We start from the raw sequence: 12,210 nt of genomic DNA, 5'->3' as shown, positions 1-12,210 counted from the left end.
TAACAAAACTCATTCCACGCACGGATGTAAAAAATTAGAGGGAACACTGTTGGGCAAGTCAGTGTTTTTCAATGAGCTGGAGAGTAGATTTCCATGGTGGGTGGAGTTAAATATTCATAATTTGAGAAATGAGCCAATAAGAGATCAGATAGGGAGAAACTATAAAATAGGAATAAGACCACCCAGTGGGCTCAGTGGATGGTCTTGATAAGATACCCATTTTATTTAATCTATTTATAACTGACCTATGAACCGATTGCAGGAGTGGACTGATAAAGTTTGCGGATGATACGAAGGTGGGAGGCGTTGCCAATTCGGAGGAGGATAGGGATATTCTGCAGGGAGACTTGAATGAGCTTGTGAATTGGAGTATCAGAAATAGGATGAAATTTAATAGTGAAGAGTGTAAGGTGATGCATTTAGGGATGACTAACAACAATTTTAGTTACAAGCTGGGGACGCATTGGTTAGAAGTAACAGAAGAGGAGAAGGACCTAGGGGTCCTTGTAGACCGCAGGATGACTATGAGTCGACAATGTGACGTGGCGGTGAAAAAAGCCAACGCGGTCTTGGGATGCATTAGGCAAGGTATATCTAGTAGGGATAAGGAGGTGCTGCTTCCGTTGTATAAGGCGCTGGTGAGACCTCATTTGGAGTAGTGTGCGCAGTTCTGGTCTCCCATGTTTAAAAAAGATGAACTCAAATTGGAACGGGTGCAGAGAAGGGCCACTAGGATGATCAGAGGAATGGAAAACCTGTCATATGAAAGGAGACTAGAGGAGCTCGGGTTGTTTAGTCTGACAAAGCGAAGGCTGAGGGGGGATATGATTGCACTCTTTAAATATATCAGAGGGATAAATACAAGGGAGGGAGAGGAATTATTCCAGCTTAGTATTAATGTGGACACGAGAATGAATGGATATAAACTGGCCCTGGGGAAGTTTAGGCTTGAAATTAGACGAAGGTTTCTGACAGTCAGATGGGTGAAATATTGGAACGGCCTTCCGAGGGAAACGGTGGGGGCGAGGGACCTGTCTGGTTTTAAGATTAAGTTAGATAAGTTTATGGAGGGAATGGTTTAATGGTAAAACATATTAGCCAAGGAATACCGAGCAATGGCAGGTAAATAGTATAATGGCTAACAAGGGTCAGGCTGGAGACTCTTGCCTACATGCTCAGGGTCTTACTGATCGCCATATTTGGGGTCGGGAAGGAATTTTCCTCCAGGGTAGATTGGCTGAGGCCCTGGAGGTTTTTCGCCTTCCTCCGCAGCATGGGGCAGGGATCGCTAGCAGGAGGGTTCTCTGCCAATTGAAGTCACTAAAACACAGGATTTGGGGACTTCATCAGCAGAGTCAAGGGAAGGGTAGGGACGGTTTTGTGGCCTGCGGCATGCAGGGGGTCAGACCAGATGATCATAATGGTCCCTTCTGACCTTAAAGTCTATGAGTCTATGATGGTGTCTCCTGAAGTCAGAGGCCAGGCCAGAATGCCTGCGATGAATTTGCAAAGCTCTTGCACCCACTAGCACAGCCCCCGGGTCCCCCCTAGGATCAAGCCCTTAATACAATACACAATTTGTTGTGCCACATTTATAAAGCTTGACCTCAAAAGTTAGAATTCGGATCAAGGGGGTGGGGGAAGAGAGGAAGAGATCTTTATGCAGAAAAGCAGCATGTAACTCAAAGTTTTTGATAGAGGCTCATGGTTTCAGCATATTTATTTTTTATTTAAATGTGTTAAGACAGTAGTAGTTTAAGCCTAAATATATTTTGTATTAAACTCAGATTTCGTTTTAAACAGGATTTTTTTTAAAGTTATTTAAATTATCAACTTTTTTTGAAAATAAAAAATAAAAATTGGATTTTTTATTCATCCACTCTCCTGCAAGAGAAAGTCTGGGATACACACCTAAACATACTTAAAATGCCTTCACTATACAAGGACTGCACCAGAGAAGTAGATCACATATGGGAATACGAATACCCTGGGAAAAAACTGTCAATACAGAAAAAACCCACTGACCACATACCCCTAAGCTGTCACCTCTCATGCCACACTAGAACCTATACGACATATCAAACAGTTACAACACATACTTGACAAGGACCACATCCTGAAAAAAAATCCTTCCCAAACCCTTGCTTCTGACCCAGACAAGCCCCTCAACCTCACCAAGCTTATCAGAAGCAAGCTCCCCACAGACCAGAACACACCAGCTCAAAGTAGCAGCAGATCATGCCAGAACAGATGAAAAACCTGCAGACATATCAATAACCCCACAACTCACCTTTCAAGTTCCACCAGTCTTACACATGCCTATCACTACACGTGCTGTACTTCATCCAGTGCATCATAAGCCCCAACAACAACTATGTGGGTGAAATCAGACAGTCGCTATGCTCTCGAATGAAAAAATGATGACAAAAACGCCGTCACCCACGGTGATCACTCTTTACAAAGCAATCGCTATCTCTGACCCCTCAGTCCTACTCCTCAAAGGAAATCTGCACAACATATTCAGAAGACTAGTCTGGGAACTTAAATACATAACTCTGCTAGACACCAAACTCAGAGACACTGGTTTTATAGCTCACTACAACAATTTGTAACACACCCTACAGCCTGCTAACCTGTAATTGTCCCCACTTCATTAAGTGGTATCCTACAACACATGTGAATCCCTAATGCTAAACAATCTGACATACCTTGTATTTAGCTTGGACACTCTGGTTACCTTCCCCAGACCTGAGAAAGAGCTCTGTGAAGCTTGAAAGCTTGTCCCTTCCATTAAAAGAAGTTAGTCCAATAAAAGATATTACTTCACCTACTTATCTCGCTCATTGAAAGTGACAGTTATGGATAAATATGCAGTGTTGTTGTAGCCGTGTCAGTCCCATGATATTAGAGAGCTCTGTGTAAACTCAAAAGCCTGTCTCTCACCAACAAAAGTTGGTCCAATGAAAGACATTATCTGACCCACCTTGTCTCTGTAATTATGGGTAAAGTTTCTGTTCTGTTGGCTAGGAAAAGTAACATGATTATAACGGATGTTTAACAAACTAAAGTTTGAAAGTCCGAAAGGTCCAATGCAACCCTGCTAGACCTGGATGGAAACTAATTTAATCTCATACCATAGTCTCCCAGGCTGTTAGTGTCATACATTATGTCACTTCAACGACTACTACAAACAGCTGGTTTAGAAATGACAGTTTTCAATTGAATCTTATTTTCGATATACTCAGCAGTTTAAACGTAGAAATTCCTTTCACCATATGATTTTTTTAAGAATGCTGTGTTTCATTTTGTTCATGTCACAAGGAAAGATGAAGTTTCCCTTATTTGCACATGTGTATTTTGTCTGCTTATTCTTCTGTTATATTGAATACAAAGATTAATTTTTAATATTAAGAAATTATGCCAGTAAGAGAGTTAATCCAAGAAATCTGTGGGTTTAGTCCTGCAAACACTTACTTAACCAGGATGCCCCCACTGACTTCAGTGAAGCCATGCACAAGGGTTTACAGCAGCACTAGTGCCTATAATCAGTATATCTTAGGGCAGGGGTAATCAATAGGCAGACAGTGGGCCAAATCTGGACTGCCAGATGTTTTTGAATGGACCCCAAAATCTTTTTATTTACTACTTATTATCATCATGTTATTTTTTTATTATTGTTGTTATTATTATTATTATCTTCTCTAGAGTCTGGACCTTGACCAAGAAATTTGGACCTTTACAAAAAATAATTCACTATCAGCCTTAACGTTTTATACTGCCAGCCATCACTGTAGTACCTGAGCATCTTCAACATAAAACCAGTAAACGAGATGATTTTACCTCTGGATAGGCTACTGTAAAACCAATACTAGTATACCGCAGCCAGCTCTGGGGTCCACATTTTAAAAAGAATTTTGAAAAACTGGTGGGGTAGAGAGAAGAGCCACAAAAACTATGCAAGGGCTGCCTTACAGTGAGAGACCTAAAGAGCTCACTCTTTTTTTGAAAGGTGAGTTTATTGAGTGCTTTCTCAGGGAAATAATACCAGCTGCTAAAGGGTTGATATAGCAGGGAAAGGCACAACAAGAATCAATGGCTGGAAGCTGAAGCCAAAAAAATTCAAATTAGAAGAAAAAAGGTACACATTGAATGGTGAGACTGATGAACAACTGCAACTACCAAAGGAACTGGTGGATTCTCCATCTTTTGATGTATTCAAAACAAGACTGGATATCTTTCTGGAAGATATACTTAAGTCAAACAAGTTATTGGGCTCAGTAAAGGGGTAAGTGGCCTGTGTTATACTGGAGTTCAGACTGGGTGATCTAATGGTCCCTTCTAGCCTTTAAAATAAAAAAATCTATGAATAGCAAAATTACAGTAAATATAGGAACCTAATTGCTCTCTCAAAAATTCCAAAGAGTTTTTATCCCCTCCTTTTCTTAAAAGGCATACTCAATCTCTTAAGAGTGAAATCACAAACCTTGGCTGTGCATTTTCACATTCACACAAACATTATCAGCCTAAGAAATCAAAAATGAACGAAGGGTTCCCGTTTCTCAGATACATGCAATATCTCTTTCATAAAATCATGCAAGCAAGCAAGGTGAAAACCATTCTGACCAGTTTCTGAACATAAACAATTACATTCAAAATTTATGAATCTGAACAGAACTGTAAACTTAAAGGGCATTTCTAATCATGTGTCTATTTTATCCTGATTTCCCTTTGTCTTTCTAGGTGTCACTACCTTTAACTTAAACTAAATACACCCAAATGACTAATTAGCTCACTTCACAGTTATACCGATTCAAGTAACACAACTCAGTACACACAATCCATCTATTGATTTAAGTAAAAAAAAATTAGTCAAATTTTAAAAGCTGAACACCAAAAAGACCATTGTGTTCCCAGGTGACCCTGCCTTCCCATTTTTATCATGGCTAATTAAATCATTTTCTGACTATACAAACATGGAGAGGCAGATTCCGAGACACTAATGAACAGATTGTGTTATCACCCTACCCATTTCTTAGTTTTAGACAAAAGGTAAAAGGACAAAACAAAGATTAGAGACACAAGATGGATAAGCTATTATATTTTACTAGACCATCTAAAAACAAAGATTGGAAGTTTCTGATAACATTTTTATTTGTTTATACAGTGCCTAGAACAATGGAGCCTCTAGGTGCTAATGTAATACAAATAACTATACAGTGAGCAAGAAGATGGAGAAGTGTCTTTTCAGGAATAATAAAAGATGCAGATGACTGTTAACCCATAACTGTTCAGAGACTAATGAAGCAGTTATAGTATCAGCTTGACATATTTTGCATGACATATGACAAGGATGCTGACTTCTGTGAACAGGAAGTGAACTAGGGACTACATAGCTGAAAGCATGGCTCTACAGCTTCAGCTAGAAAGCCAGACGGTACTGCTAAGGACTGTAACAGACTCGCATCTTCTGGGGATCAGGCCCAGAGGAGAGTTGTGTAACACATTGTAATCCCACACCTCCCAGGCACTAACACTATCACACATTAGTGAGCTTTCAAAATCACTTCCCTAAAGTACACATTGCTGCACCATGTAGATGAGCCCTTGCAATTTTAATGCCACACTGGTGCTGGGTTTGTCCTTTTGTAATACATTTGTTTTTAATAATTATCCCACTCTCAATCTGTAATATGAATGTGTTTCTGAAAGACTGCACTGTTGACATAGCGATAGGCCAGCTGCTGCTTTGAAGTGGCTTTGAGATGTTGTGCTGGTGTGATTATATTCTTATTTGCATACATTTATATATTTCCTGCTGTAGTAGTGACTTAGTCATTTTGAAAGACAAGGTGGGTAAAAATATTTTTTATTAGACTAACCTCTGCTGGTGAAAGACAAGCTTTCTAACTGCAAAGAGTTTGGTGAGGGAGCATTTAGAGGAATCATTTGATGAATTTAATAAGAATATGATTGATGTTCAAATTAGATAGGCCTTCAAGACATTTAATTAACACAAGAGGTCACAAGACAACTACAATATCAAAACAAGTTAACTCATTTATATTATTAGGTGGCAATAGACATATCAATGAAAGAGTTAATAAAATGCCTCATTTTGTGGAAAGGAAAATTGAAATCAATCTTGTAAAGGAGTAAAGCGACTTTGTAATGGCTCTGAAGGACTTGGTAAGAAGCAGCCCAATAGATAGCTACTTGCAAACTGTGGTATTGGGTATCAGCTTGTTGCTGAGTTTACACAACTGTCACTCTTTCCCGAGTCCTCAGGCATGCATTAAAGATTTCCATTTGGAATAGTCTAGCCGTCATTCACGTGCATGTGTCTCATTCCAGAAGTCCCGTATGATTTCTGAATTTGTCCTGTCTCTTAAAAGTCGAGCTTCCCCACACACACACACTTTTCAAACTATACATGTGTTCAGGGTTTCTATTCATGTCTCTGTACATGTCCAGTGGCAGTCTTTTCTGCTTCCCCTTTTCCTAGACCAGAGATTTATGCGCCTTTCCAACATTGTGAATCCAGTTAACTTGACCCTATGAATACTTTGGGACACCCATCCTGCCTGAGTAGCACTGAAACGAAGAACAAGAAATTAAAAAGTGTTAATAACCATAGCAACAGCCCATCCATTTCCTGAAATACCAAAGAATGAGACTAAAAGTACAATCACAGTTCTGTTTCAGATTCTAAATGTATTCTTGTAAGACACTTCTCCTGGACCACAGACAAATAATTCACAAAAACACGGATAAAATTACAAGTGAGCAGGGGACGCTATTTTAACTGATTTACAGAATAAAGATAGGGGGCCCAGGAGATTGCAGCTCTAAATAAACTAACAGGACCTTCAAGAATGGCTTTGTTTATGGTCCCATCCAGGAAAAGAAAAGCAATCTCAGAAAGCATGAAGACCAATGAGGATCATTTGCACCTCTGATATCAAAGGACTGCCTCTGAATGGAAAGGCTGTGCAAGGTTCCATCTGGGTGGAAAGAAATGTGCACTGTCCCAAAATTTGATTGCAAGGTTGGAGGACTTGCTGAGTGAGTTATTCAGATACTGGAGGGGAAAGATTAACAAGAATCTCCATTACATAGGTAGAGAACTGCATTACATATCCAAGATCAGTATGAATGCACACCAGCATTCTTACAAAATATTCTTCCCTCAGCCACCAAGCCTCCAACATCAATCTGTCATTACATTTTATAAGCTACATACCAGACAGAGGACCTTTCATCCTGTTTCCTCCTTCACCCAAATCAGCTTGGACACTGAAGATCCAGGGTTCTTAAAAGGAGATCCTGAAAATTCTCATTGTGTCCAGTGTCTCATAGCCCAGCTCTTCGACCTGTTTCTCTGACCGTTAACAGAGCCCGTCCTCTCCTTTTCTACATGGCACTTTGGTGCTATCCTGAAGCACCTCCAGCAGGGTACAGGTGATACCTGAGGATTCTCTCCAACTCACCACAGAAGGGGCAAGTTTCTAACACAAAATGAGGCAATAACAGCTGATGTGGGACATTCTGTCCCTTCAGCAACCCAGTCATACTTAAAGTATCACTTATGACTGAGTTTTGTGATCCCTGTCCATGCTGGTATGTCAAATCAAATGTAATCCAAAAATAGGCTGTAAAGCTTGTGCATCACTAGAAGCATTTGTGTGCTTAGAGCGAAAGTTTAAGCACACAAGGGTTAGCATGCCAAGTTTCTCTAGTGTGGACAGTGCCTGTATAGACTGACTGAAGTCTACTTTGAACATAATTGAAAAGTTACCTCTATCTACAGGTACTCCACAAATAAAGCCAAAGTTGGCACAACCATAATAATTTCCTTTGTGATATCACTACTGAACTGATTATATGTCTTCAGATAGATATCTTCTATGTTGAAGGGGTGGGGAGATCACATGCACAGGGAACTAGAACTACAACTTGGTCAGCTAGCTCCAAAAGCTATGTCAAAAATCTATTTTTAGCAATAGCAAGTTTATTTTCCTTTCTATAGGCCAGCCACTAGAAGGCATCATGCAATTCAAAAATGTGTGACACAGCTTTTAATTTGGCTTGTCTACTTTAGAAATGCAAATCATTGTGACTGGGAAGCAAGAGAATCACGAGACACAAAACAGCACAAGGTAAGCATAACTGGGTTAATGGGTCTGACAAAAAAGGAAGCCAAGCTTGTGGCCAGGTAGTTGAGAGATGGGGTGTGTTCACCTTGACAAGGGTGTTGAGCATTGTGATAAGGTGAACCCTGTGGGATGGAAGCCAATTGGATTGGGGATGAGAGGACAGCCCTACCTGAGGGGAGTTCAGGTGATCTCCTGGCGGTCTCTCTCTGCCTGGGGTTTGCCTATTTTGCCCAGAAAGGGGTTAGCTGAACTACTCTAGAAGAGAGCAACTGGTCTTGGAAACACCGAGAAAGCCCCCTACCGTGTTGGGCCTTTTTCCACTGAGAACACCTATTGCTGCTGCAAAGGTTAGTCCCCCAAGCGAATTAGCACCCTAAACACCTCACTACACTCAAACAGCTTCAGACCTGCAATGACTCAAAATATATGGGCACCTCCACATTACAGAGTCCATTAGCATGGAATAAACTGGAATCATGAATCCAGAGAAATCCACCCTGGAGCTGTGTTACTTGTGTATTGTATATTACTGATATACCCACTCCAAATCCATCTTCCCCTTCCCTTTATATGCTTCCTCTGTACTTCCCTTATAAATAAAATGTACACTGATTCAGCCATTACAGTGGTGTTAGAAGAGTATATCTACAAGGTATCAGGCAAGTCATATGGGTAAGTACATAAACAGGAATAGTTGAAACCACAAAGACGGTATGGTAGTGTTCCTGACACCGTTAGCAGCTAATAACCCAGACCGTTGAAGCCAAAGCAGAGGGACACTGGCTCCTGTTCATGATTAGTTGCCATCAGGGGTTTGGCAACCTGTAAAATCTTCTTACATATGTAATTATGAGGCTTAGTCAATGTCTAGAATTGTTTTGTGTAGCATTTAACAGTAGGGGCTAATTAACATGTTCAATAAATTAATTCTTTGTTAAATATTCAGCACCTGTGCCCTTTCAAGTAAGGCATCAGAAATCATAATAAATGTACTTCAAGATGTCTAACAGATCCTCCATGAATAGCAGAGAATAATCAGGCTTAACACTGCTGATATTTCTAACATAAGGCACAAACCAGGGTGGGAAATACCCCAATATTCAGATTGCCTTTATATACCACATAGTAACAAAAAAGGACAATCCCATTTTTTCAAAAGCTGGCACAAATCACCATTATAGAACTCTTATCATAGACAGAAGAGGGAACCTATTTCACACCACTCCCAAAGAAACACTGTAAGCTTAAGAGTTTTTTGATTATTTTTTTTTAATTCTGTTACTGTTACTAATTTTTTTTAGGAGTATTATAAAATAATTCTAATGATAAGTGTACTCAAAAACTCATCTGAAAATTTCAAAAAAAAAAATTCAGATTTGTAAAGCTAGTTTTTCTACAAAATCCATGTCTGGGACCTAATTTGAGCTAACCCAACTCTATACTGCATAAAGACCTGATGCTGCAGAGAGCCCAAGCCCACCTAGACCAGTCAGCACTAATATTTCAGTTCTAGTGCTTAATTATGGTGTCCCTCCACTAGTGACCATCAATAGAAAAATCCCAATCGCTGCCACCTCAGGCTTGGTCTACACTACCCCCCTAATTCGAACTAAGGTACGCAACTTCAGCTACGTGAATAACGTAGCTGAAGTCGAAGTACCTTAGTTCGAACTTACCTTGGTCCACACGCGGCAGGCAGGCTCCCCCGTCGACTCCGCGGTACTCCTCTCGCCGAGCTGGAATACCGCAGTCGACGGCAAGCACTTCCGGGTTCGACTTATCGCGTCCAGACTAGACGCGATAAGTCGAACCCAGAACTTCGATTTCCAGCCGTCGAACTAGCTGGTAAGTGTAGCCAAGGCCTCAGTTTGTTCTCATAGCTGCAGGTTCTCTCTCACGTTACTTCTCTTGCTCTGCAGAGATCGTTAGGAAGCTAAAACAGGGAGAAAAGGCAACCACCTGGCTTACTAACACCTGCCCAAAACAGCAGCACAAATTAGGGCCAGGGGTTGAGAGCCTGAAGGAGACAGAATCATGGTGGACAAGGGCCCAGGAGCTAAGGGACCCCAAACAGCCTCACATGTAGCAGCTTGGGGAAGACAGGTATGGGGAGAGGCACAAAGAACTCAGAAGCAGAAAGACATTCAGGAAATATACAGAGAATAAATACTATGGATATTTCATGTTCATGAGAGCAAGGCTATATGAGGTGACTCTCCACTTGTGAGCCCACCCAAAAGTCACTATGCTCCTTACATTACAGTATCCCTTTCAGCCATGATTAAGCAACCATGACTTTTACATTTGTCAGAAGAAAATTATGCCATCTAGGTAGAGCTACATTTTCCTGGAAATGGCAAAAGGAAAACCACATTACACAGTAGGCCAACCGCAGTCCTCTTTACTAGGTTTTCTTTGGACCAAATCCTATTCCCACTTATAGTCACTCCAATGACAGCAAGATCAGGCATTGTTTTCTTACGTGAAACAAACAAAACCATGTGTATACATTATACCTGTGCCTGTGCTCATCGTGTCCTTGCCCGTGGATCAAGTAGCCTCCAAGGTTTTTGCCCCCCTTGCTGGTATCCACGTGAGGAATTAACACATCCTCTAAACCCAGATCAAAGCGTTTGTGTTTGGAAGAATCCGGGAGGAAGAAGAATGCCCCAAAACAGAGGGTGATGAAGGCACTAAGAATGAGGAGGAGGATAAATTTTTCGGACAGTCTCAAGGTAGCCCTGTGGTGGGGGAAGGAGGAGGTCCCAAGGTTCAGGGGGGGGAGTCTACGCCCAGACAGGGGCAGCAGAGCGGGGGTGGTCATTGTCCCTCTAACAGCGGACCGGAGAGTTTATATCATCTCATATCCGCCAGCCAGGACCGGGGCAGCCGGAGAGCGGCAAACCGGAGCTGTTCAGCTCTCGCCGAGCCGTGCGCCGATCCAACCACCGGCGCGTCCACGCTTGGCTTCCCCCACACCAGCTCAGCAGGCGCCGTCCCCTTGCTCCTCGCCCCGGGCCGCTCGGTCACGGCACAGCCACCCCCGGCCCGGCCCGGCCCTGCAGCGACCGGCTCAGCGGCGAGAGGCCGGGCTGCGCCGGCGCCCCCCGCACCCACTGGGCCACATGCCGGGCTCGCGGGGCCGGGCAGGCGGATTCCGGGCGCTGCTCCGGGGCCGCTCCGCGGCGGTAACTACTGGGCGCGGGAAACCCCGCGGCGGCAGGAGGGTCGCCGGCGGGCGGCGGCGGTTGCCCAGCGTGCGCGAGGCCGAGGCCGAGCCAGGTGACGGCTCATTCCGCTCCCCCCGAGCAGAGCCAAGCACGGCAACGGCAGCAGCAGACAACGCCGATTCCGCTCCTCCTGCCCCCGCTGCTACGCATGCGCTACACTAGCCCCCCACAGAGGACGCACACATTCCGCGCATGCGCGTTGGGGGATCCGATGTACTGAGCTGCCTCCCCAGGCGGAGCAGTGGTGGGGTGGTGCTGCGCGCAGGGGGCGCTGCGCTAGGGTGTGGTCTGCCCTGAGCAGGGCTGGCTCCAGGCACCAGCTTCTCAAGCAGGTGCTTGGGGCGGCTGCTCCGGAGAGGGGTGGCAGGTCCAGGTATTCGGTGGCAATTCGGCGGACGGTCCCTCACTCCACCTGGGAGTGAAGGACCTCCCACCGAATTGCCGCTGCAGATCGCGATCGCGGCTTTTTTTAGATCGCAATCAGGGCTTTTTTTGTTGTTGTTGGTTTTGTTTTGGCTGCTTGGGGCGGCCAAAACCCTGGAGCTGGCCCTGGCCCTGAGACTGGGACGGCGAGTGGCATCCTGATAAGGGAGGTTATGTTACAGGTAGCATACGTCAGTATCTTCCAGTGTTGGAAACACCAACCCTGTAGCAAACCTCGTTGTCTACTCTGTCCCCATATCTACTCTGGCAACACCATCAGAGGACCCAACCACATCAGCCACACCATCAAGGGCTCATTCACCTGCACATCCACTAATGTTATATATGCTATCATGTGTCTGCAATGCCCCTCTGCCATGTACATTGGCCAAACTGGACAGTCC

The 12,210-nt window shown here is 43.4% G+C and overlaps 1 protein-coding gene across 1 annotated transcript in view; it reads right to left on the bottom strand.

Moving 5' to 3' along the window:
* Positions 1–11,502, bottom strand: part of MAN1A2 (mannosidase alpha class 1A member 2) — a 320,220-nt gene extending 308,718 nt beyond the window's left edge. Inside the window, exon 1 of the mRNA XM_054042404.1 lies at positions 10,670–11,502. Coding sequence (XP_053898379.1) covers positions 10,670–10,977 — 308 coding nt within the window. The 5' untranslated portion in view covers positions 10,978–11,502. The remainder of the gene's footprint in view (positions 1–10,669) is intronic.
* Positions 11,503–12,210: the final 708 nt, after the last annotated feature.

The sequence above is a fragment of the Malaclemys terrapin genome, chromosome 1 (assembly GCF_027887155.1).
Source record: "Malaclemys terrapin pileata isolate rMalTer1 chromosome 1, rMalTer1.hap1, whole genome shotgun sequence".
Lineage (NCBI taxonomy): Eukaryota > Metazoa > Chordata > Testudines > Emydidae > Malaclemys > Malaclemys terrapin.
The sequence above is the reverse complement of the archived record's forward strand: the minus strand, read 5'-3'. Positions and strand labels throughout refer to the sequence as shown.